General features: G+C 38.6%; 3 protein-coding genes across 8 annotated transcripts; 1 reads left to right on the top strand and 2 right to left on the bottom strand.

Annotated features, from left to right (window-relative positions):
• Positions 1-604: 604 nt before the first annotated feature.
• On the bottom strand, positions 605-7,616 carry LOC137950003 (protein EMBRYONIC FLOWER 1-like). 2 transcript variants are annotated; one of them, XM_068796330.1, is made up of 4 exons: positions 7,229-7,616; positions 5,699-5,861; positions 3,808-5,272; positions 605-2,770 (listed from the first exon to the last, which is right to left on the bottom strand). In XM_068796330.1, the coding sequence occupies exons 2-4, from the start codon at positions 5,851-5,853 to the stop codon at positions 1,253-1,255; spliced, it is 3,138 nt and encodes a 1,045-aa protein (XP_068652431.1). In that variant the 5' UTR covers positions 5,854-5,861; positions 7,229-7,616; the 3' UTR covers positions 605-1,252. The 2 variants fall into 2 exon arrangements, with proteins under 2 accessions (XP_068652431.1, XP_068652429.1); XM_068796328.1 differs by having other exon boundaries at positions 5,699-5,858.
• Positions 7,617-16,663: 9,047 nt separating this feature from the next.
• Positions 16,664-18,460, top strand: LOC137950703 (extensin-like). The gene has a single exon (XM_068797303.1). The coding sequence runs from the start codon at positions 16,914-16,916 to the stop codon at positions 18,249-18,251; it is 1,338 nt and encodes a 445-aa protein (XP_068653404.1). The 5' UTR covers positions 16,664-16,913; the 3' UTR covers positions 18,252-18,460.
• Positions 18,461-19,563: 1,103 nt separating this feature from the next.
• On the bottom strand, positions 19,564-26,582 carry LOC137949867 (probable plastidic glucose transporter 2). 5 transcript variants are annotated; one of them, XM_068796092.1, is made up of 16 exons: positions 26,473-26,582; positions 25,574-25,725; positions 25,153-25,261; positions 24,953-25,020; positions 24,726-24,858; positions 24,000-24,099; positions 23,789-23,901; positions 23,602-23,695; positions 22,597-22,750; positions 22,345-22,488; positions 22,028-22,101; positions 21,823-21,911; positions 20,962-21,076; positions 20,305-20,491; positions 20,006-20,031; positions 19,564-19,877 (listed from the first exon to the last, which is right to left on the bottom strand). In XM_068796092.1, exons 2-14 carry the CDS (start codon positions 25,665-25,667, stop codon positions 20,309-20,311), a joined length of 1,470 nt encoding a protein of 489 aa, XP_068652193.1. In that variant the 5' UTR covers positions 25,668-25,725; positions 26,473-26,582; the 3' UTR covers positions 19,564-19,877; positions 20,006-20,031; positions 20,305-20,308. The 5 variants fall into 5 exon arrangements, with proteins under 5 accessions (XP_068652193.1, XP_068652189.1, XP_068652192.1 ...); XM_068796088.1 differs by having other exon boundaries at positions 19,564-20,031; XM_068796091.1 differs by lacking the exon at positions 20,006-20,031.
• Between the last annotated feature and the right edge of the window lie 49 nt (positions 26,583-26,631).

The following is a 26,631-nucleotide window of genomic DNA, read 5'->3' as shown; positions in this document are numbered from 1 at the left end:
GCTAATTGTTAACGAGGTGTTGCCTTTTGTCTCGCCTTTTCTCTCTTTCTTTCTTCTCCTCTGCGAAATCTATTTGACATGTAGTGTTGGCAAAACTTCCCTTGCCAATGGGAAACTTAAAAAAGTAAACTAAATCACTACCAGCAACTCAACATCCTGAAACAACCATTTGAGGTTCTTTCATTTATGGGGAGAGTTAGGGTTTATACTAAACATTTATAAGTATTTATTTGATATTTGCACAGTCAACAAGTATTTGATAAGCAATTAGGGTTTATGAGTATTGTGTCATATTTTCCCATTTCTTGTTCAGCCAAATGAGCTGTTGACTGTAACCTTCATTTGTGGACAAAGAACAGAGATGTCACAACCAGAAGACTGTTTTATATCAGGCTGGCGATACATTCAAATTGGTCAAGCATGAACTCTGGGTCAGGCTGTGTAGTTGAAGCCCGAAGGTTCATAACCAAAGAATAAGTATCACGAACAGCAACATAAGCAATTCTTCCCTAAAATGACTCCAGGCATTGTAGTGCTAAAATGTTTTATTACAGATGAATATAAAACATGGGTTCCATGGAAAGCTTACTGAAATACTCTGATCTGGTAAAAGATATTATAAGACTTACAGTCGCAGGATGAAATTATCGAAGTATAGGCCTTACTTTACATTAATAAATCAGCTAAGAATCAACAGAACAACTTATTTCTATAATTATTCATTTATACTGTCTGATTTTCCACTAATTTCTTTTAACTAAGCTATTATCATACCATAACAAAATATTTATGCCCCCACATAGATATCATTAAATTTCATTAAACTTTGCCCCACGGACCATCTCATCTGTCGGAAGCTGCATCGGAAAACACCAATCAACACTCTTAGTCCACATGATATCTTTGTTCCTTCCTCCACACTTCACCCCGACAAAAACTCCATCAAAGTATGGCTTAAGTAGCCAGTAAACTGTTGCTGTTTCTTCAAGATGTCTGCCAGATTTACATGAAACATGGGTCTTGGTTGCAATCAAAGACTTTAAAATTGACAGAGACTTGCAGCATGAACCAGAGGTCTCATTCCATGTAAACCCGATTCCAGTTAGTAAAGTGACATTGACAAGATGAAAGAACATGATGCGCTTAAGATACCACTCTCCAAACAACTAGAGAAAACCTCACCTATGGTTCCTTGAGGCATCATCCATCATGTTTCAGATCCAATATCTGTCCCTTAACACTTTTAATACTTTTAGTACCCTTGAATAGCTGTCAGCTTCAGTATTCTCTGCCTCTTACGTGCATCTGGATCTTTCAAAGGAGACAAATTTCTACATTTCAAGTCATCACTTCCAATCATATAAATATTTCCCTCTTCAGGTATGCTAAATTCAGCGGGGTTTCTGTTGACACTACAAGGCTCACTGTTGTTACTGCTTTCAACAGGCAGAGCCAATGCTTTCTTATTATTTTGTTCAATTGTATGTCCTATCATAACAGCCCTTGGATGCAAAGTCTCAGTATGTGATGAGATGTTCACAGAAGGCACAAAATTATTTGGTTTCAGGTTTGTACTCTGTGCAAGTGACTGAGTATTTCTTGCTTTCTTTTTCCTATGACCCTGGGAAGAAGAAGCCTGCATTTCGGTATGAAACCCTGAAGTAAACCCAACTGGTAGCCTGTAACTGTTAGAATGGGTGGGAATATCAGGTAAAAGAGGGCCAACTGAGCTGACCCTAGCCACTGGAGGAAGGATTTCAAATGGATTCCCTTGTTGCTGCTTTTGATGAATACTTTGAAATGATCTGTGATGTAGAGAGGCCCTGTTGATCTCAGTTACTCCACCACTCTGGAGGTCAAAAAACTTACGAGCTTGACTATGGCCAAAATGATTTTTCTGGAGGAAATTTCCCTGGCTTCCATGCATTCTTAATGGGGTAGGTGTACTTGAGTGTGCCCCCTGATTCATTAATCTTAACAAGTGCATGGCAGGGATTGTGTCACTCGTGGGAATTTCCATCTGAACGCCTGTGTTTCGACCTTTAGTTGCATTAGGATACAAGTAAGGTGCAAAGTGCTCCCTGTTCATCTGAGCCTGAAACTTCACCTTCTTCTTTTGAGGTTGAAGACAAAAATCCAGGTTTGTCGACTTCAGACTAGTACCATCTACGTTAGTAGAAGAGCTTGCTTTGGTGGAACTATAATCATGAGGGATGGCATGCAATGGTACTGAGGCTCCATGTTTGGGTTGTCCAAAAGAACTTTTTGGCAAACCCATCTGATTTTTGTGGCATTGCTCTAGCCACTGGGAGCAAGTAAGAGACATTCTTTCATGATCTCTACTAAGATCGGGAGAGCGGAACTGAATTCCAGTTGTCTTTTGCTTTGATTGTGACCAAGGAACAAATCCTTGAGTACATCTCTCTCGCTGTTTGAAGCCAATATCGTTCAAGTTGCCGCTTGTATGATAAGGGCTATCAAGTTTCTTCTCATAATTTTCCATGCTTTTCCCAATAAAATCTATTATGTTGAAGCTCATATTTTGAGTTGTTACCAACTTGTCAACTTTTCCCACCTTTGCAGCTTCAGCATTCTGAAGACATCTTTCATGCTGGTTTTTGGCCAAGAGTTCTACAATATCCATGGGGATATCATCCAAAGAAGCCTCTTGATGTCTACTGTTTGCTTGAGCTGTTCTCTTGTGGCCTGAGACCTCCTGAGGCAGTTGAAAATCTTGGATTGACCTGCACTTGCCTATGCCAGGGGAATCCTGATTGAAAGGGGAGGGAGGGCTCTGTTTAGTTAAATGTAGGTTACAATGATTAGAAGAAAACAAACTATATTTTTTTGAAAAGCGTATATATACAAACTATAATATTTGATTCCTTTCAAAACAAAGTAAATAGCTTTGCTGAAAACAAGTGGAATTATGTAACTAAATATATTCAAAAAATGAAGAAAAAGGAAAGAAAGCTAATATGTTCCTACTCAATATCTCGAGTTGGTGAGGAATGCAGATACATTTTATGTTTTTTTCATGTTAGAGGGATGACATGAGTTCTCAATATATGATCGAGCAGTCTGTTTGTGATTTAGTATTTGCAGGTGTATATTAACTTCTCTTGCTAGTTATCGAAATTGGAATTGATATAAATATCTGACAGCATGTTTTAGATGTTTACTAGGAAACAAGATACATAGAGGTTCCCAATCATGAATCTCAAGGTGTTCCTTCACATGGTCTCATTTGTTATCGGAGAAAAATGACTTAAACTGAATCATCAGGGCTAATGGTTCACCCACTTCTCCCAAAAAAATGAAAAACATTGGAGTTATTTTTCATGCATAATAAGATTTGAACTCCTTGATCACACCAGCGAAGCGGAAAACTTCAGATAATTCTTCTCCAAAACAGAAAATAGAAACTGACATAGACTGTGCACATGTTTTCATGAAAAATGCAGATGTTCTTGTTCTAAAGAAATTCATGAAGATATTTTAAGCATTCGGGAAGCTTCTATCCTGTTTAGAAGTTTCTCTAATTAGTAAAGCACTACCTGCTTCTATAAATATGACAGAGGAGGCATAACATATGTTTTTAATTGAGAAACATTATACTTATCCCTGATTATTATATTGGACTAACACAGATGTCAATAGTATTCAATATGAACAAATATCTTAATACCACTAGGTCTAAAACCATTTTTGAACATGAAAAATACGAAGTTATCCACAACATTTCAATAATATCCATCCATAAAGAAAAGTATATTCTACCAAATACAACATCAGCAGAAGAATTACCTGTGGCAAAGAATTAAGATCATCAATCCTGGGCAACTTTTTGGTCTTCTTGCTCATAATATTCTTTGATTGGGCAGTGTCATTATTCTTAGCCGCTCCCTCTCTAGAAAAGTCATCCTCGCCAAGAGTCAAATGTTGCCGCTCTTCCCTTGCCATCCCATCATTGTCATTCTCTGAAAAGATGTAATCTTTACCTTTTTCTTCAGTCTTTGATTCAGCATCAATTTCAGGTTTGTTGCTTTCATCACCTATCACCTGACCCTGAAGTTTTTCAAGCATGTCCTCAGGTCTACACATGAGAGAAGAATCACTGTTTTCAACTCCAAACTCTTTCTTCTGCTTGTTTCCTTTACCCTTACTTGGGTTCCTGTTGTTTTCATTTGAGAAAACCAAGTGTTCACTTTTTAAAATATCAGTCAACAATCGCATCTTTTTTATTCTTTTCTGTTGCCAAATACCATTTGAAGAGCCACATGGACTTTCACTGGAGTCCAAGTTGTAAATATCTGGAGGAAATTCATCATCACTTTCAGCTAATCCAAGGAAAGCAAGCTCATTTACTGGAATTGCAGCAGCATTATGGCATATATCTTCTCCTGTTTCTCCTGTGACAACATCAGCAAGTTGGAGGCTTCCATGATTTTCCATAGTAATTTCAACACCAACTGCAAGATTATTTTTGTAGTTAGGTTCTGCTATTCCTTTGTCCAGGGATGCTGGACTCGCCAGATGTGGCCTCATAACAGAAATTTTCTGATTTGGAAGTACTTCTTGGGAACACTCTCCATTTCCTAGAGATTTGGTAACTGCTGTTTCTGAAACCACTGGCTCACAAGAAACAGGATCAGAAGTACTTGTAGGCTCACTTAAGGATAGGTTACATGCAGGCTTATTTAGATCAAAGGTAATTGTAACTTCACCTGTCTCTTCCGTAACACTTTGCCCTCTTTTGCATGGTTCAGCATCAATTACATCACAAATTTTTCCATAATTTACTTGATCCACATTATTTTCTGGGACTTGATTATCTCGGTCTGGAGAAGCATATTGAACCATCTTATCTGATGGATCCCCAATAAATGGGTGTATAGATGTGACATCTTCTTCAAGTGCACTACTCTTCAATAAATTTTCAGCAACATCTCCCTCTTTACAAGTGCTTTTTCCAGATGGTGACTGATCAACTCCATGAAGCAACTTGGTTGAGTTATCAGAAGGCAAGAGAGCCTCCCCATCGACAAGAGCAATATTTGGTCTTTGGTCACCTAAGTAATTTGTCGAAACCTCTCCAGCTCTGTCAGTGCCATTCTTCTTTAGGCAGTTTTGACAGTCCCACCATCTAAATTCAGGAACTGATAAAGGAGGTAGAAGCTTAGGGTCTTGCTCCAATTTATGGTGGTCCTCAGACTTCCAAAAAGGCCAGCAACTTTTCCAATCTTTCTTGCGGGTCTCAGCAACATAGCGTCTATAGTCAATGCATCATAGACTTAATCAAAGGACTACAACTATAATATCCTACTATTTCCTAACATCATATATTTCATCAATAAAAAAACAAGTCCAAGAAAAAATGTGCATATAAAATTAACATGACTTATAAGAGGCATGAGCAGTTATAGAGACCCAACATATCTGTTCACAAACCATAGACTTGGAAAATAAGTACCTCTGTGATTAAGTGAGGCCCCCAACTGACCATCTTTTACATAAACAAAGATGAGTATCAACATTGTCTCACAACTGAAATTTCTTTTTTTTTTTCCAAGAAAAAGCTGCAACAAGACATTGACTGCAAGACACTATTCCACTGCTTTTGCTGAGAAAACTATTTATGTTTAGAAAAATATAAAAAAATCTTACTTAAAAGTACTAATTTTAATTTTTAACTTACCGAATTGAGAAATGTCCACACTTGCCGGTCTCTTGCTTCTCAACAGCATTGTCAAGCTCTAAAGGTTTTGATCCAGTGAGAAGCCCTCCAGATTTAGAGACATGAACCCGTTCACATCTTCCAGTATTAGGGTCGTCTTCATTAACATCATCCATAAGACCTACTGGATCACATCATAGTCCAATAAGTAACAATTCCTAAAAGAAAAAATGAAAATAATACTTGGTTTGTAGTGGCAGCAACTCGCTACAAGTCTTTCTTCAAAGTACTCCTGATTAGAAGAATCTCATAGAGTAGAAAGAGATATATAGTTTAGGCATTGAAAGACAAAGTAGATACAGTTCACACATACAAACAAATATAATCATTGTTAGCAAAGAGAACACTGGGAACATTTTGACTTTGAAAGTCTAGTTGTCTTCCAACTTATAACAATCAACAGTTCAATCAAAACTCACATGAAAATTTTCAGACACCAACACCACAAAGCAGTGTCAAAATCTGGTCTTTCCATAAATTCAACACTTCTAAGTTCTAACATGAAAATGTTTCTTCATCACAGTATTACTCTACCAATAGATCTGAATGAAATGTCAAATCATGCACTAAATAAAAAAAGAAAGCGTTATTTACTCACCAAAAGAACACCATGAAAATGAAAAAAAAAAAAAAATGTTTCTTATAAAGTTTAAGAAATAAATGACAAGGAAGTCAAACTTACATTGAAGAATAAAATGGAAAGTCGAATAACATCTCTAGCGTTATTTTGGTTTTTCTAAGTTTAAACGGAAGGACATTACTCAAACAGCAAGGAACACTTTCAGAAGCTCCGCCATACAGATAAAGCCACCAATCGAAAAGCAAAGTGCCTGCATGTTAAGATAAATTTCAAGTAGATGGCAGCCCCATCAGGATTTGAGAACATGCCTCACTTTCGAGAAGCATGATGGAGCCGATACAGTAACTAAAAGCGCACTCCCGAAGAATATCAAAGGCATCATAAAATAACACATAAAATTACTTGGCAATAACCATATATTATCCACGGTTTCGAACACAGAAACTTGAAGCAAGGATTACTTTATCTACCTGCAGCATAGAATATAACGGATGATTTAACAAAAAAAAAAAAAAAAACGCTTAGAGAAACGCCCACGGCATCATAAAATGATACTTTTTTTTTCACTTACAGAAGCCAGTATCTTTGGGAGATAATCCGCAAAGTGTAGCGAGGCTGAAACACTAAACCTATTCTATCATCGAACACGAACCCATCAACGGGTACGAAAGACCCGAAGCCAAACAACAGCTAAACTACATATCTTAAAAAACCCCTCCATCATATGCAACTTTAATCGAAAGAATCTACAGAATGCTCAAGCCACATCGTCATTTCCAGAAACACAAAAATGGAAAGTAAGAACAGTCGAAACGGAAAGACAGAAAAAGAAGTAAAGAAAAATCAATGAGAGAGAGAGAGAAAAAGGAAGCTGAATTCCAACGCAAACTCTTCCAGAACCAAAAAATTACCGATAAAGCACCACAAGGGAAGCTCCCTCTTTCAGAACAACATCCGACCAAATGATCGTCAATCAGCTCAGTCACCCACGCCAATTTCCGACGGAAACGAGCGATCCAGCACCAAAACAGCGATCGTCCACCCGGAAAAGTTTCAGCGGTGAATTCCACGAGGAAATTCCAGCTGCCTGGTCGAAGATTCCGACGCGGAAGTCCCCCAAAACCCTAGCGCTTTTCGTTAGGGTTAAGAGTGAAGGAGAGAGAGAGCGAGAACGAGCGAGAGCATCCTGTGGTGGGTAATGGTAATCTCCTTTTTCTTTAATGTTCTCGCTTCCGTCTTCGCAGGTTTTTTAAAATCCCGCCATGCCATGTCATGCCATTTCATGTGTAAGAAAACCAGATGGCATGACGTTTTATGTAAGAAAAAATGAGAGAGCGTGCCGCGAAACGGGCGATATCCTATCCAGCGTTCTCGGTGCTTTCCACATCACCACCCCCCGCCCCCTTACCCTTATTCGCTGGAAACCCTAAAATCCCCCTCGCCTCTTCCCTTTTCCTCACAAAACCCTAAACCCTAACCCTAACCCTAACCCTAATATACGCCCCTCCCCATCCGTCCACCCCCATTTCATTTCAGACTCTCTCTCTCACAATTCAAACTGCAAAAAAAGGACGAGAAATAGAAAAGAAAAGGCCTCAGCCTTCTTTTAAAATTCTGAACTCATTATAAATGATTCCACCGTATACTTTATTTCAAGCACTGATGACAATAGTTGGTATATGTACCATCTTTAGTGTCTTGTCAAGACTTAAGTGACACTATGCCACTATGGGACTCCCATTTCCCCCACCTCTCTCACCTACTATATACTAAACCTCTGTGTATATACCATCCCCCATTACCAATTTTGTAGGATAAAAAAAGGTTGGTTGTGCCCCTATTATGTTCATGGGCTGCACTTACCATGTTCCCCAACCTCTTAAGATCTAACTAAAGTACATTATAGTTAACCTAATCCATGGTTTAAACTACTTAATTAGACCATTTTTGTTTACTTACAAGTACTTTTTTTTTAAATTGTCTAAATGGTTCATAGGTTGTAGAGATGTTCCAGTTTGTTTTAATACTAGTGACAAGTTGGGGGTTGAGATTAAGCTTCACCATCATGAGGTAGGTTTTGGTTTTAAATGATGAAACTTCCCAAAGGGTGATTTTGATTAGTCTTTAGAAAATGAGAAAACTATATCATATATAGTATCCTTTCATACATTTTGAGTATACAACATGGTGTTTCAATATTCATTTTGTACTAATGGGATTATTTAGCTTAAATTGAGTTTTTTTTTTTAAAAAAAACATTGAAAATGTTAACTTTTGGGTAATTATGATACAACACATCCCTTGTACGCGGTGTGTGATACGCGGCGAGGTTTAAGGATTTGTAATTATACGACTCCATGTGAAAAGAGATTACCTGACAATTATGATGGACCCTTTGAAGATTATTAGGCAATTATGATTATACTGTATGCTAGAAAAAGTTTTGCGCGTAATTATGTTCTTTGCAATCTCTTAGCAAACCAATCGGTGTCAACAATAGTGAAAACGACTATTGGAAGAGCTTAAAAAGTTCGATGGTAACAATAGTGAAGACGACTATTGGAAATATTTGGAACTACAAATGATACAATAGAGCTAGCAAAAAGATGAGACAAAAATTTCTAACAATTTAATTATGTCCTTCAGTTCTCTACCTTAAAATTTTCTTCTTACCTTTTAACATATGTTTATGTGATTTTAATTTCATATTTAGAGAGAGAGAGAGAGAGGAGAGAGAGAGAGAGATCAAAAGCTCAACAAGGGTGGGTGACCTTTTACCAAACCATTCATTGCATGCACCATACAGAGACAGATGAATACGTGCTTTATTAAACAAATGGAGATTCTTTTATTAACCAACAATTTTAAGTGGATTTAATACAATGAAAGCAGGCTTTTAACTTCGCTGTGCTGTAAATTTACAAGTTTTAACAAATGGATTCTCTGGCTTTTGTTGGCGTCCTTCTCTCGTTGCTTCTTTCCCTTCAGTACCATCTTCCTCACTTTCCTAAAACTATGGCTCTGGCAGAGTGTTCAAACTCCGAATGAACCCTAGAAAAAAGAAAAAAAAAACAGAAACGGATTCCTTACGTGAGTTATTTTGCCTTAAAAAATGGCCATCGACAGGACACTTCGGATCGAAACTTGGAAATGTTTTCTGATCAGTTTATATTTTGATGAAACTTTTCAGTTTCCACGAAAGCAAATAATGTCCCAGTGGTTTTTGTTAAACTTTTCAATCATCAACGAGTCTGTAAATCCTTCACTGAAAATCTCTCTCTGCAGAGACAAACCCCATTTGCAGTATTTTGTTTGGCTCCGTAAGTCCCATATCTAACCACCATTTTAGTTAAAGAAACACGAGGCACTCGATACAGAAGAGATTGTTTCGCTTGAAACGGCACCGGAGGTCACTGGGTTGCAGCTTTCTGGAGAGCTCGTTCAGTTTACTAAAACTAAGTCGAGAATCAATCTGGGGAGTAGATTTTTCCAGAGTATAAGATTGTATTTATCACCCGTCCTGTAAACTCTTCTCTTTCAGAAATTACGACGAGTGAATCACCGAGGCCGGATTATCCGCAGAAGTCTGGCAGATTACAAGCGTTACAGACGTGTACGAATCTTTTTAATTTCTTACGTAAGTTTTTCATAAATGACGTGCATGAATTGCCAATTCCGCATCCTAACGGGCCTTTACTTCCATTTTTCTTTCTTTTTTCATCTTAGAGCATAGCTGATCGGTTAACCAGGAGTTGCAGACAAGATCACCCAAGAAAGGAGAATACCCATTTTCCCGTCTCCTAATCTTCTTCTTCCCCAAACGGTCAAGATCGTAGTCAAACTGATTATCATCAGCATCATGCATCATGTATGAATGACCATGGATGAGAATCATGTGAATGTACATGCTGGGTACATAGACGTTCTTGCCTAGCCCCATAACGTTTTGTCTGGAACCCATCAATAGGCTGGCAATGGGACAAACCAGCGAGAAAAATGGCGATAGAGGCCAGTCTCTGTGGGTCATTTTGTCTGGTTACCAGGCCTTTAGGTTTCCCCTCCCCTAGCTCCTCACCATGTGGAACAACCACATCAAAACGTAACGCTCCTCCCCCACTCTGCTCCCTCTCCCCATCTCATCATCTTCGCCGTCCCATCATATCTCTGAAAAATGCTCTCAAATGCCCTAAAAAATTTCCAAGCTAAAGTGGTGGCAATTAAGAGAGAGAGAGAGGGAGAGAGATCTGGTGCAGGTGATCACAAGCCACAGTATTAAGTAATTATAAGCCACTCTTGAGTGGAAGCTCCACTCAAGGCTTAAATTGTTGCAGACATGTCGGATTTCAGGTCCCACCTCTTAAAGATGTCTCGCTGTGGGTGACGCCGGCGACAGATGTAACCATGGCAAAAGATCCCGTACGTTGCAGATCTCAGAGGAGTTCTTTTTATGGTTGATCTCAAGAAGCAGAAGCCTCTAATCTTTGATTAGAAAAATGGGTAAAAACCCAGAGCTGTTTCATGGAGGTTAGCCCTTAACGAGCCAGAACCCATTGGGTTTTTCTAGAAATCAGCAGCAGCAGCAGAAGCAGAGACAGCGTTTATTTGTTGCATTGTGATTAACCTGATTCAGTAAAGCTGGAAGAAGATTAAAAAAAATAACAAGTAAAAGAGTTGTGATCGTCAATCTGCAAGCTTAAACACTCCAGAAAAGAAATCTGAGAATGCATGAGCTTTAAACTTCCTATTATTAACTATAAAGTAACTTCAATAATTCTATTTAAGATTGCCAAACTACAAATTATGAATACTTATCCAAATATGATTGCAGCAATTCCTTATTTAAGTTTTGATTTGTTTATATCAAAAGGCTAACTTGTTTGAAACTTAGATTAATTTATTATGGTGATTCTTCAAAGCTTGGCATTGCTACTTTCTTGAGTGTTCATCTTATCCTGCAACTAGAAATGGGTATCTTTGAGATTCTCATAATAAATTTTAAACATGAATTGAAGGGGATAAAAAAAATTGCTTTAGAATAACAAAAATATCCTTTTTTTTTCAATTAGTAGCAAATGAAATTAAGAGATGGAATTAGCATTACGATTAGTCCCTTCCGATCATATAGCAAGTAATGAGATTCATCGTCATGAACAGATAGAAACATTATTCATCTTTTTCGTATGATTGGAAAGTATTAGCTTCGATGTCTAGTGAAACCGTTTTATAGACTAATAAATCCTCGGTGTCCCTCGTCGATAAATAGCAGCTTAAGAAGAAGGGTAAGAACTTTCTATTTATTGTAGCAGTTTCTCGTGCTTATTTCTAAGAACCATTTCATGCCTCCGGTGAGCATTAATTCATTCAACAAGATGGATTTGATATATCAAACATTTGCACAATGAAGCTCATTGATTCTTGCTAGTCATGATCACCCTTTTTTTCCCTTTCTCTGAATCCCATTTTTAATGAAGATGATCCACACATTATGAGGTTCATATATTTACTCTTATTGATCATATTGTTTCTGGGAAAGACGCTCAAGTACTACAGACCTGAGAGGAAATCAATTTGATCAATTGAATAAATCAAGTAATTTCAAATTCCTGATGATGACTCTAATGAAATCGTCAGCGTCTTGTTCACGATCATCGCCCTGGTTAGGGAATCAAGAGATTTGGGAGGGTTGATGGTCATGAATCCGATTCCCCTCAAGAGGCTCAGGCGAAGAAGATCAATCCACTGAATCAAAACAGATACAGAAACGAATCAACCAATCAACATACCGGAGCAGGCGTTCCGATTAGAATTGGTAATGAGAGGATCGACTTAATCACAGCATCGCATTGATACCTTTAACCGAGAGCCGCCATGAATCGGCTTCGTCTCTGAAGAAAAACCATCTTTCTGGTTGTCCTCGTCTGTCGGTTCCGGCAATTCCCCCCCCCCCCCCCACAAGCTTCCGACCAAGAAACAACCCAGACTGGATCTGCATTTGTCGCTTCGTGAACCGAACGTCTCCAAAGCTGTCTGGATCCCAGAAACATTATCCCTATAGGAGAGTCCAGGCTAACAGCTCAGGGGCCAGGTCACAAATGTAGGTTCTGGATTTGTCTGGGAAAATGAAACGCATCTGTTTGGCTGAATGCCTAGCATAATTTCTCTCCTTCCACTTTGAATGGGATCACAGTTGAGTTTGACGTAACGAAGCTGTGATGGTGTAGGGGTTTATGGTTTTGGAAAGATGGCAACTGGGTGGATTAGTTGACATCACCCATCTGGGTTCTGTCAGAAACTCAGAATGCTCAGAGCTGCCTCCATCTCTGGCAATTTCAACATCTTTGCTAGACTGGAATCTTTCTCATTTTTCTTCCTTCTTCTTGAATTTGATCAGAAAACTAACCAAAAAGGCAGATCCTCCGTCTACTTGCTGTAATCTCCAGTAAAGAGATTCACTGCAAATATCAATTAATCTGTACAAATTTGAATAAGTACTGGAAATGAATTCATTAAAAAGTACATAATTAAGCCCAATCCGACGCCAAAACATTTGTGGAATCTCTCATGAACCAAAAATTTCCGTTGTTTCACTCCGTGTAACCTATTCAACCAGTCAATATCACAGTGGTTTTTCTCTTGAAACTATTCTTTATTTTTCATTAATTTATAGATTACAGAAATCATAGTGTGAGATTAGGCTATTCTGTTGGTGTGAGCTGCTGTCTGAGCTTTCTTTCAGACGAGGAAATCCTCAGTAAAATCAAAACGAAAAAAGTCATACAAATGGCAGGATGATAAATAAAGAGTCATCTCATAGAGATGACATTGATGTAATTAAGTTAAAGTTTCAGGGTTAAAACCCTAAACCCTAAGTTCAGGGGTATTATTATAATATCGTAGTTTCATAAATCTATAAATAGAACTTCAGGGGGGAGGATAAGAATCAACAATTCCATAACTTTTCTTCCTCCTGTTTTCTCCCAATGAGTTTCTTTCCCTTTTTCTCCGTGAGCTAAATTCATGGAGTCCAACAAATCAACTTATTCATTTACACATTTGTGATTCTCCACTAAGCAGTTCCTCTTAGGGATTTCTTATTTGTAGTTCTTCACTAAGGAGTTTTTCTTAGGGATGCCAACGACAAAATTATCGTATTCTTCGAGTAAAAAATAAGTAATCAAAGCCCACAATACTGTAGCAGTTTGGTTTATTTTTCCCATGGTTTCCTTATCGAAGTAATAGAAATCTCGTTTTTACCATTTTTCATATTTCTTAAAGGCAGGATGAATTAAGCAGAATTTTTTTTATTTTTCCTCTAAAATTTTACTTTCCTGTTGACACAAACACAGCCTTAGGTAAGTTTCAGAGGCAATCTCTTGCATTAGGATTAAGAAAACTGGAAAGCTATTAACGTCTTTCCGAAAAGATTACAGCAAACAGAAAACACAAACCAGATAGAATCTCTTAAGTCGTCAAACAGAAAGAAAGGTTTGAGAGCTGGGAATTTATATTTACGCACTGGATTGATACTTTAAACAAGACCCATTCCAAGTTTCAAAGCCAAAGTATTACTCATCGCGGTCGGTAAAAAGAAAAGGAAGCATGTAGATGAACCCAGAAAGGGAACTTCAAGAAGCACTTCGTCCCTTTAAAAATCCGATTCGAATGAGGTTTCGTAGAACGAAAGCTTAAAGCCTACACAATCTGCGAGATGGGAATACCTCTAACAGGAACAACGTCAGATCGTAAAGGCTATTCAATAGGCGGCAAACAGAACTTTCCAGCTTTTTTTTTTTCTTTCCGTTTTTTAGGTTCCATTTGATGCTTCATGAATCAAACCGAAATAGAAAATGATAAAAGAAACCAAACTGATGGCTGTAAATGAATTGAGACTGGGACGGGGCCCTCCAGTATGGCTTTCTTTTTCTTTAGATTTGATAGAAGAACAAACATCAATCAAAAGAATTTCAAAGAAAAAAATTATTTTCTTTTTGGGGCTTCCTGAGTTGACTGTTGAGTGTCTGGACGATGGAATAAAGAACAGCAAACGCAGTTCAAAGATTTGCTGTTCTTCCTACAAAACATGTGTTTTTTTATGCAGATTGTAGGGTGACTAACTCAAATGTTACATTACTTTTGGTTCAAGATGGGAGCCTCCAACTAAATTCCAATTGATAATCTCTTACACTAGGGCTACAAAATTGAATTTAAGAAGTATTGGCCCTAGGGACAGTAAAAAAGAAAAAACTTTAAAATATTCTTAAAGGTTTAATATTGAATACTTTGCGTACATGTGAAGAAGTCTCATTCATGCGTTATATATGGTAATATAATATCATATTACATTCGTGCGATAAGAGACAACCCTCAATTTCTCCACAATATCAACCAATCCAACTAAAACTCAACTCTAAGCACTAGCTTAAGTGTCCACCGCAACCGTACTTTAAAATTTAAGTTTTGAAGTTATCAAATTTGTAGTAATGGTGGTAATAGAGATATCCTAATCTTCAATCACCATAACTTCGATCATTCCTTAAGTGCCGTATGTAACTTGGGAAAGCAAATAGAGATCAAATGTTGGATCCCATTTATCTGCTAATTTTCCATAGCTTTTCATTAGAGTATGTTAATGCCAATCGGCAAATGTAGGAGAAAATTTCATGGCAAATCTTTCCCATTGACCAATTTTTTTTCTTGTTTGTGCTATTTTTGGAGAAGGAAAATTTTTATGCTTGATTCCTCTTACCTTTAAGAAATGTTAAAAAGGGTAAGAAAATGAGTTTCCTGTTGCTCTAATAAGACACTATAAAAAAAATAAATTAAAAAATATTAAAATAATTCTCGATCACTTACCTCTTATTCTAACCTTATTTTTTATTATTAATAAAAAGATAATTTATTTCTAGTAGGAACAGAAAATTAATATTAATTTTCCTGTCATTTCCAATGGAAGTACAAATGGAAGAAAACTAATTAACGGGAATATTTTAATAAAAAAAATTAAATGGAAAATGATTTTTTTGTTATTTTATTCTCTATGATGGCACAAATTTCCCTTAGTTTGGTCTATTTCAATAAAAAGAATATAAAAATAGTTAATTAAAATAGACATACTTGTATTTTAATTAAAACTAATTAAGGTCCTTAATAGATAAAAGTAACATAAGGCTTTGTTAGTGCCTTTTTCCAGGAAACGTTAGAAAGGTATTTCTAGTAGAAATACCTTTTTTAAGGACCATTAGTGTATTATGTTTCTTAGAAACACTTTTTTAGTTGAAAATTCTTACTAAGAAAATAATATAATTTTTCAGTTAAAATTTTTCAACTAAGTTGGACTGAAAACCATATGAAAAAAAATGATTTAGTATTTGACAATTGATGCTATAATACTTTCGACACAAGATAATTTCTTAATATAATTTTGTATTTAAATTTTTATTTTACTGAAAATTTATGATAATAAGCATGATAATGTATGAAATTTTGGATTATTAATTTTTATTTATTTCCCTAAAAAACACTAACAGGTCCATATAATTTCTATAAACTTTCATTAAGCACCTAATGTATCTGCTGCCGACAGGCTGATTCATTGTATCCATGAGGGTGATGATCTGACTGTTAAAAGAAACAGCGGTTTGAATCAAAAGGTAAACAGAGCTGCTGGGAAGAATAAAAATGAACCAGGAAGGCAGAGAATTTCCTTTTTTGTCTTTGGAGGGGGTGGTCAAGTCTCTAATCATATCTTTTCTGTCACCCACTCTAACATCCAGAGCATCTCTTAAGATTTTTCAGCGGATGAAAGTGGAGACGGAACCTGCACTGACGAGCAGAAACACAAGGGAACCCGACTCAGAATCCCGCGTTGCCTTCCCACATTAAACCACCTGAGCTCTCATGCACGAACACGCTCAGAAACAATGAACCTGTAAAGAAGAATCTCCGCTAGCCGCAGGTGGAGGAAGAAGCTGCATTGATTGCTGTAGTACCAAGGGTGGAAGATCGAAGAAGAAGAAGAAGAAGAAGAAGAAGAAGAAGAAGAAGAAGAAGAAGCTAGGAGCTTAGAAAAAGCGTGTGTGTGAAAAGAATATGATAGGTTGGGAGGCTGGGTTCAGTGGAGATTCTAATGCCTTTAGAGTAGCTGAAGGCAGCGAGGAAGCAGATAGCATCTTAGTCTTGGAAAGAACGCAAGCAAAGTCAGCTGCAAGAAAGGAAAAAACTCCTATGAGAACTTTTCATTTTCTTTGTTCTGGGATTCTGGTGATTTTTTATCCGCCATGGATGTAGTTACTGGGGAAGAAGAGAGGAATGCATACCCCAGTTCCGTTGGTTTTTGCTGTCTTCCTCACTCTCAGAATCTGATGCTTTTCCTCTTTAGCTCTTTAGCCCTTTTACCCTTTTTTTTTTTTTTTTGTTTTGCCTGAAGTTGTAAACCCTGCCTCAAAGCCATCATCCGTCCATTTGATTCCTCGTTCACGACTACTACAAATACTGGAATTGGAGGAAGAAGAAGATCACCGAACTCGAGAAGTTTACCGTTAACGTGTTTTTTTTTCCTGCGAGTTTTTGCGTTTCCACGAGCCTTGATCTTCTGTGATGGAGCAACAGCAGCAGCAGCAGCCACCGGCACCGACCCTTGGCCGTTCCTGGTTTCGGCTAGGATCCATGGTTCGAGGGGACCCAAATCCCGCTCCGCCGCAGCCTCAGCCTCAGCCCGTCCTAAGGCCGCCTCTCGTACGTACTCAGTCTGTCCTGCCCCCGATGCCTGCTGCTCCACCTCAGCCCACTACGCAAATCCCTCCGAGACCCACCAGCGGGACCGCTTCCCTCCCGCCATCACCGGTGCTACGGCCAGCGACTGTCGGAGGAACGTCTTCGCTGCCCCAGTCGCCGCGGCCTCCGGCGAGGACACTCTTTGGAGGGACCGCTTCGGTCCCGCAGTCACCGCTGCTAACGGCCGCTCCGAGGCCCACCAATGGCGGGACATCTTCCGTGCCGCAGTCTCCCCGGCTGGCTCCCAGCCTCGCTCCTAGGACCACGGAGAGTGGGACCTTATCCTTGCCACAGTCGCCAAAAACCGTCCCGAAGCAGACAAACGGCGGCACCACCTCATTGCCGCAGTCCCTCCAGGCCCCAAAGCCCGCCCCAGCGGTTTCTTCGCCGCCTTCCTACCCACAACCGGCAAAGCAGACGACAGGTGGGATCTCCTCGGTGCCGCAGTCTCCTCCACCTAAAGCAACCGACTCTGCTGCCGACCAATCCCCGAAGACCATTAAGGCTTCTCCCATTCCTGCTGCTAAATCTCCTCCGCCGTCGCCCAAAATAATCACGAAGCCGTCTGTCACCGCCATTGCGGGATCCCCACTCAAATCTCCAAAGACCATCAAACCTTCCTCTCCTCCGCCACCTCTCCGCCTTCCCTCCCCCCAACTCAAACCCGACCACCCGGAGCCCGAACCGAAGCGACAGCTTCCCAAAGCGGAGACGTCCTCATCGCCGCACTTGCAAGAGAAGCAGAAGTTAGCCCCAACCAAAACCGAACCTTATCACCAAGGCTTCAAGAGCCACACTTACTCGGCGCGGAACCTCTCAGACGACGAAAAAACGGGCATGAGAGTGATCACCATTGCGGGAGAAAACAAGGGCGCGATCATGGAGTTGGGTCGTCCTTCTTCCACTTCCACCAAGAACAAGCAGAAAAACCCAGCGAAGGAGGAAGACGCGACGAAAAAGGACAAAGACAAGACGAACCCGGCGGCAGCACCCATTAGAGCATTCGTGAACAGCAATGTCCAGGGCGTCAACAACTCCATCCTCTTCAACACTTCCTGCACTCACGGCAGCCCCGGCGTCCACCTGGCACTGTCCAGGCAGGATTTCGGTGGCCGCAAGGACCCCGCCAATGGCCACCGTCATCATGACCAGCACTCCTAGGCAGAGAGATATCCAGAGAGAGGAAGAAAGGCAGCAGAAGTACTACATTCAACATTATTATTACTATAATGTTGCCATTGTTCTTAATTTACTTGCTCCCTAAACTACTGTAGAACGAATAAGGGATCTGGACCTGGCCTGCCAACCTCCCAGATTCTTGTGTTGTCCTCATAAATCATAGTAATAGAGTTTGACAGATGATTCCCGCTCGTTTCTCATTGTGAGACAAAGCAGAAGAAATAAGAAGAAAAAAAGAGAGAGAGAATTGCATTTTAATTTAGTCTTGCACGGGTTACATCGTATCAGCGGTAACAAGAAAATATATATTTGGCATTCCATCATCAATTAAATTAGGGATGAAGAGGAAAGTATGGGTAACGAAGCAGTTTGTGCGAGGAGCTTAGTGTCCACCGACGCAACAAATATGCCCTGGCCAGTTCAGTCGGGTTATATGTGTGCCTGCAGAAAAGCAGGCCAGAAAAGGAAGACTCTCCTCTGGAAGCGTATAAAGTGCGACTTTGATAAGTAAGCTAAATCGTGAGAATCTGCAGAAGGAGAAGGTTTGAGGGTTAACGAAAGATCCTGATAAGGAAACGAAAGAGTACTGAGGCCAAGAGGGATGAATCAGAAAGGGTGGATTTGTCTGGTTGCCCTTTGGCTCTCATCTCTTCTTCAGTTGAAGCATTTCACTGGAAAGGAGCTTCAACCTCGTATCCACCCTCGTTCAAGAAAACCCATTTCTTCCAAGGATTCCACTTAATAATTTTTTTATGTTCAAATTAGAGTTCAGTAGGAGCTAGATTGGATCAAGACCCAATAAACCAAGCAAGATTTTGTACGTTCAACTTATTAAACTATTTATCCGACCTAGTTAACCTGGCCAAATGCGTGCAAAGAATCAATATACAATCGACAACTTTTCTTCGCGCCTCCACAATCCCGTATCTGAATTTTTTATTTTATTTTTGGTTATAAAATAACAATCGACCAATGGTTACCTAGGTGTCTCACTGGAGATGGTTTTTTTATTGGAAAATAAATTTCCCATTTTTCAGTGCTATTTGATTGTTCTCTCTCTTAACGAGGTTCTCTGATTATCTACATCGAATTGAGACCTGCCGGTCAGATGATTAGATTCGAAGCGAATCTGAAGGAATTTAACTGGAAAATAAAACTCAAATCCTGCTTTACGATTCTCCAGATAACTAGGGAAAAAACCCATCTTCCTTTACCGTCAAGAAATGACCCAGATAACTAGGGAAAAAACCCATCTTCCTTTACCGTCAAAGAAATGACTGGTTAGAAAGTAGACTGTCTTCGAAATTAGAAAATCATATTATTATCTTTATCTAATATATCTGAAACCCTCTCGGGAACCACAAGATCTCTAATGTTGGGGGGGGAGCGCGCAAGAAACCATTAAAAGCAATTACCCCAACCATATGTTAATGCTGTCACCATGGAGGAAACTAAGGCTTTGTGTAGATCATCCTGCTTACATTATTCCCCCTACATCAAAGTCCATATCGCCAATCAAATATATCCTCAAAGCTGTGAAAATGTCTACTGCTCATTTGCCAATGCGCTGTTGAGTAAACTTGAGAAATCAACGCCTTATATGTGCACCTGCCAAAATTTCCATACAATCAGCCACCGGAAAAAACAGATGTTCCAGGTCAGAGACGCAGAAGAATCCATGCACGAGCACACCATGTGTGATTCGCCTGCTATGAAGTCGGGTCTCGGCCTCTTACCAATTTAAATTGATTTTTGCGAGTACCTGCACATTACTAAGATATGAATAACCTCAGTAAAGGTGGTTGATTACAGGAAAGTAACACGAAGCATTGGCAGCTGAGCTGTTTCTTTTCACCCATGTGTATCTTACACTGGGCCATACAAACCGCTACAAAGCTTCCTACATATTTCTGGCACCAGAAAGATCAAAGCAGACCACAAGCAACTGTTGCCAATTTGAATTTCAAGATTTTCACTGCAAAAATTGTGCATGATAACCCATCTTAACGACCAAAAAGAAAAGAGTATAGGTTACCTGTTCACTCAGGCGGTAGGAGTGCAATCTCAATCTCCTGGAGTGACTTCCCTTTTGTCTCAATCACACTGTTCTTCACAAAAGCTGCTGCTATCAAGCAGAAGGTAGCAAAAATCGTATACAATAACTGTGGTCCTAGTTGCTGCAACAACCGTAAGAAAAGCAAGCCAACAAAGAAATTCACCACCTGAAACACCCAACAAAATAATATCACATAAAAATGATCCACAATAAAATTGAAACAAAAATATTGGGTAACCAGTAGAAGATGACAACGGGGGAATGTAATTAGGTTCAAGTTGATGCAAGATAATGAACAAATTTCCCGGAAGTTGGTAATTACTGTAAGTTTGTCAATCACCATGAAACATTAGTTGGGTCCTCACATTATCAACATAAAATCCAATGATTAATAATGCACTTCTGCATTGTCACTTGGTGAATTAAGAATTCAAATACTAGCGCAGTCAGCATTTGGGCCATTGGGCCAAATTCGTTCGCAAATACAATGGCAAGCAAGTCTTCTCCACCAAAAAGGCTACTCTACTCGCCTATCTCACTTTTTAGTGAAGCTTGCAGCTATGCTTAGCAGTATAATAGACTATCATAAACTTCCAATTGAAAGATTTGAAGAAGAATCATGAATAAGAACATTACCCAATGGACAGACATACAAACTGCCATGGCTTTTGCGCGTATTCGATTAGGAAAAATCTCAGGTAAGAGAAGACCTGGCACTGGACCAGCTCCCAGAGCAAATGTGAAAACAAACCTGTACAAAAGCACACACTTGCTATAGTAAATACAGTAAAAAATATGTTAAAATCTAGAATTTCATAAATTAAATAACTGTTCAAGTTAGCAGTTTTATATCTTATGCTGATTGGCCCAGCAAGCATAATTACATGTTGTCCATTGACTCCTACATATTTATAAACCACCTACATTAATTCTCTTGGGCACATGCCTACCCATAGTGTGGGAACAATAGAAACAATGTACCACTACAACATATAAGAATATATAATTTAGCACACAGTTTCTCACGTTTAACCTTCAATGTTTTCTCTTTATCATCTCAGCAACACTAAGCCAGCTTATATCTTAAGCCTTTATTTCCGTTATGCGTCTTCAAAGCATTCTTCATTTTATAATTGACAGAAGCATAAAAACAAACATGAAATGGCATTTGCTAGGTATTTTGGTCCCCAAAAAAATTCCTGTAAGACCAATTATTTGATTGTATGCAGGGAAAATTTATCTGCCAATGCATCTACATGTTGTTGACTTCACAAACTTACAGATGCCTCATCTCAAAAAACTGAAACAGGTCATCCAGATAGTTTCCTGACTACAGAAAATATGCCATACAGAACAGTTTCATATCCCAAGTAGACCACTTAATACATAGTTTGCAGGATTAAAAAAAAAAGTCTAAAAATATTTTGCTTATCCATGAAAGAGACCAAGAAAAAGCAACCTGAAAGAGCAAAAAGAAAAGGTCTTACTATTACTCACATTAGCATTCCACCTACAGACATATACAAGGAGACAGGGCTTTTGGCTTGTAAGCCTGCAGCGAGCACCTGTAATCCCATTGCTAGTGCCTGAATCAATTAGTTAAAGAAATTAATGGTCATACCGGACATTTAATAAGTATAAAACCGCCCTAAATAACAAAGACTCATCTGCAAAATTATTCTCATCATTTACACTTCCTCACCATGCCTAGAAAGCTTCCAAAAAGAAGTAACTTCCTCCCCAGCTTATCCATCAAAAGCATAGCAATAGTCGACCCTGAAACAAGCAGGACACAAAACTATTTCAGAACCACCTTCAGATAAAATCAAAATAGAATCCCCTCATAAACAAAGATGATCATTTATCTGAAGAAAATTTCTAAGAAATCAAGGTGAACTAAATTGAAAAACTAAAATAAGCAATTTCTATAGCCTAGCAAATATCGTGCTAGTTTCTACTCTACTTCTGTCAGCTCCTTTGGGTTTTATCCAAAACCTCATTAATTCATTCTGATAGTACCTGAGATATTAGCAAATCCCACACAACTGTTTGCCACACTTGAGGGTACCCCTGCACTTTTAAAGACTGCTGAAGAAAAATAGAACACAGCATTTATACCAGATAACTGCTGCAACGCAAATAGCGCCGATCCAATAAAGACAACTGCAAAAGGGAAAAGAAGTGTAACACAATGAAGTGAATATTCATTCTTTAATAATTGATCACGTAGAAATTAGAAGCAGAATTCATGCATTAGAGAGATAGAATTACCTCTGCAGTGGCGTCCATAAATTAGCTCCGAGAACCTTACAGTATCAGTGCCATCCCCTCTCTCTGTTCGTGAAAGTTCTGTCATGGCTGATTTCACATGTGATGCCCCCAACAACCTCTCAAATTCAGCCTCAGCTTCAGCACATCTTCCTTTCTGTGACACGTCATTAAGAAATAAAACAGATTGAGTTGTATACTTTTTAGCACAGCCTGATTTTGCTTTTTATCTTATTAGAGACCAAATAACTTGCACGAGTAGACATGCTCAAGTTTTGTGCATATTTAAAAAACATACTCCCAGGCCAATAAACAAGAAAATAAAAATAAGCCATTGAATGTTTATGTCATGCAATGTAGGTTGTCTACAGAGAACTTTTTCTTAGAATAACGAGATTGACTATGGGGAAACTTGCAATAGATTCAGAGTCCTGCATCTATTAATGTTATTGAAACAACATACGAGTTCTAGTTGTCATTCTTTATTGACTATAAAAAAGTTAAAAAAAGCAATAAAATAATCATAAACAATCTTCACATTACTAAATTTCTCACAAGAAGTGACAAGCTACCAAATATCCCAACACATCTCAAACAAATAACAAGCAGTAGCTATTCAGGCTCAACAATCAAATCTCTTTTTTTTGTTCGACCAATAACTGATCCATTTTCAATCCTGTGCCAAGCACCTCGTTTTTAGAACCAGTGCAGAGAATGGATAAGTATGTCACATGATGTACATCCCAAGAAGAAAGAACGAATGCTAATTATAAGCATATGTTTGAATCTGCCTGAAAAATCTGCTCACAATGAAACAGACGGCCTTCTGATTTATGTAACAAATACATGAACTAAAAAGGTGATAATCAGCTCATCCAAAATGTATGTGAGCTGATGACCTACAATATTGGAGTAATACAGGGAAAACCGAACATATAAAACAGTCATACATAAAACAAAACAGTTAGTACAGCTGTAAAGAGAAGTTATTTGAAGAATTTAAATGACCTTATAAAGCCAGTGAGGACTCTCCACGCAGAATTCCATGCCAAGAGCCAGCAGAACAGCAGGAATGGCAGAAACCCAAAAACATATCCGCCACCTGTAACAATTTCAGGACAAGGAAGCCCAACAAGAAGATATTATAAGAGATTTACACATCAGGAAGAGTCTGTGTTTTATGTGTATTATTTACCAGCCAAATATTTCCTTTGTTGGGATTCCTATTAAAAAGGCCCCTATAAGTCCTAGGCATGTTGCTATCTGAATCAAGCTTCCATAAGTGCCCCTTACAAAAGAAGGTGAGACCTGCTTATGACATAGAGAGAGTTGATAAAGATCCGTGCCAAAACACTAATTTCATGACTTCATGAATTCAAAAATCTACAGCAGGTCCATTTGCATACCTCTGTCACATAAAGAGAAGCAACTGGGGGCCCCAGACCCATTCCAACTCCAACTAACATCCTCCCAAGAATCATACTTTCCAGATTTTTTGATGTTGCACTGAAAACAATGTTACCCACATTGTCATGGAAAAAATAATACAGAAATATTCAAAGACCAATATGCAAAAACAGAAAGCTGCATATGCGAATTCAAGATGCGCATGAAATATAAATATTGATATCTCCTTAGTATCATTAAGGAAATGACACCAGAAAAGTGAGGCATAAAATGTGATGAAAACTGTAAGCTTCACGCATATTCTTTTGTATCCTTCCCAGCATCTAACTCTTAGTAACAGCTTTTCTCACAGTTGGAAAGGCAGAATAAATTCAAGTTCTGCCACTGAATACATGTTCACAACTTAGTCATTTCTCTGACCTGTTCCTCTTCCATGCTATTTAAGTTGAAGAAACTATCAGAATTTAAAAGCTTGCATAATCACCAATCCTCTAACACAAACATCCATCAAATAGAAAATTGGCTTCAGATCCTTCATCTGTTCTTGAGAAAGGTATTTTGATGAAATAACTGTTCAAAATCCTTTAAATGAGTAGGCAGGGTGGATGAGGGAAGGGATTTGTGTCGCTAACTGAAATCTGGTCCGGAGAAGTCTCTGATGATGATTACAATGATGACAAAAAAAAAAAAAAAAATGGAATAGAGAGTGTTTGCAATCACATTACCTCACAGAAGCTCCAATAATCATTGGTAAAGCGCTCAACTGAAATGCCCTCCGACGTCCAATGCCATCTGCTACCCAGCCACTGAAGAGACAGCCAATAAAGGCACCACATAAACACATACTAACCACAAGACCTGTTGCCAACATAAGACATAGATCCTCTCAAACCTCAATCCAAGTAAATACTTAAACGGTTACAGCTATAATTGATCCCACTAAAACACTTACCCTCAACCAAGGTATTCCTACCGAACCCAAGATCAAAAGCAATGGTTTCAAGTGGTTCATTGACAACTCTGACGAAAGACATAAAATTGAATTAGGCCCATATAAACTTGATCATAAAGGACAATAAATGTTATCGATAGAAAAGAAAATAGTAGTATTGATATAGTGTATAACAAGATGCCCAGATGTGGAACACACACCCAACATGGTAGCCAAATAAGAATGATGAAATGGTTGCCACGCAAACATGAGGCAATGAATGTGTCCAGGACGGGTTTAAGCCTTCAACTCCCATACTCTGCGAACGGCCTGAAACCATTTATATGATTAGTGCAAACCTATGTAACTTGATTCAGTCAATTAATGTAGAGAAAACAAAAGCATTAAAAAAAAGTGCCAGATATTCAGCTAAATTTGGATACTTTCATTATATGAATTTTTGACTTAATGAAGGTTTACCCAAATTTATGCCCTTCCAGATTAGATATCTCAGTCAAGTGTAGATTAAAAAACGCACTAAAAAGTAAAAGAGATGACGCCGTATATTTCCCGGATGACATACAAATGTGGCTGGATAAAAGAAAAAATAAAATAGGAAAGGATGTTGCAATGAGGCCTCACCTGAATGGTCTTTATCGAGCAATTTCTTATAGTCCTCCGGTGCCATTCGAGTGAAAATAGAAGAAGATTCACGCAAAGCAGTACGACCCCGCATGCCAAGAGAAATATAGCATCCAACTAAAACTTGAAGTTTTGGTACTCAACCACAGTACCTGCCAATGCCAAATTAACATCAATCCTGCGCCATTTGCGTACAATGCTAGGGAAATGTCGTAGTTGGAATTCATATTAGCTTACTAATTTATGGTTCCCAATCAAGTCAAGCTTGATTTTTTTTTCATGTAAATAGCCAAGGCGTTAGGAAAATAAAAGTTCAACCTAAAATAAAAATTCAACCAACATAGGTCGAAGTATATTTTTAAGTGTCGAGGAAAAGAATTCCAACGGAGGAAGAAAATGAGTCCAAAGATTCATTCATTAAAATATTTAAAAATAAAAAATAAACTTATTTCGTCACAAACACCAGTAAAAATTAAACGATTTCTAAATCGGAAAACATAAAATTTGATAGCTCAGCTGAAGATAAGATATTTTTTGTTTCTTTTGTACACGGATCAGAGTATTCAAAAATAACGATAAGAGCTCCTAAATCGGAATTAAAACAAAAAAAAGGATAGTTTCGCCTTCACCTCAGATGAGCTAAAACCGCGATCTGCAATCCTTTCTAGACACAGAAGCCGAATTTCACAACTTGTCTTAAAAGAAATTGAAAAAAAATATTCCTGATAAAGAACGGTTTGTCTGGAGAAACGAAAGAGTTAACAGCAGAGAGCGAGGAGGAAACGAGCACTTGAACAGTACTGCGCTCAGGTTGTCTCGTCATAATTCACACCTGCAGACAAACTGGGGAGAAGTGGAAAGAATCGCATGCTACGCGTCAAATTTTCCGTTTCGCTTACCGTTCCAGCAAAGCGCGTAGTAATTGAGCAAAGTGGCATCCCAAAAAAGACGCGCAGCGTGGTAGTTGGAGCCAAGAACCGTCACTGTAGCAGGGAGCAGATCGCAGAAAGTCGAGGAAGCGTCTGGAGACTATGTTGTCCGGTCTCCAACTCTCCTTA

This window comes from Aristolochia californica, unplaced genomic scaffold (genome assembly GCF_029961685.1).
Source record: "Aristolochia californica isolate CCGP_79_NKW_82.1479 unplaced genomic scaffold, dmAriCali1.0.hap1 SCAF_14, whole genome shotgun sequence".
Lineage (NCBI taxonomy): Eukaryota > Viridiplantae > Streptophyta > Magnoliopsida > Piperales > Aristolochiaceae > Aristolochia > Aristolochia californica.
The sequence above is the reverse complement of the archived record's forward strand: the minus strand, read 5'-3'. Positions and strand labels throughout refer to the sequence as shown.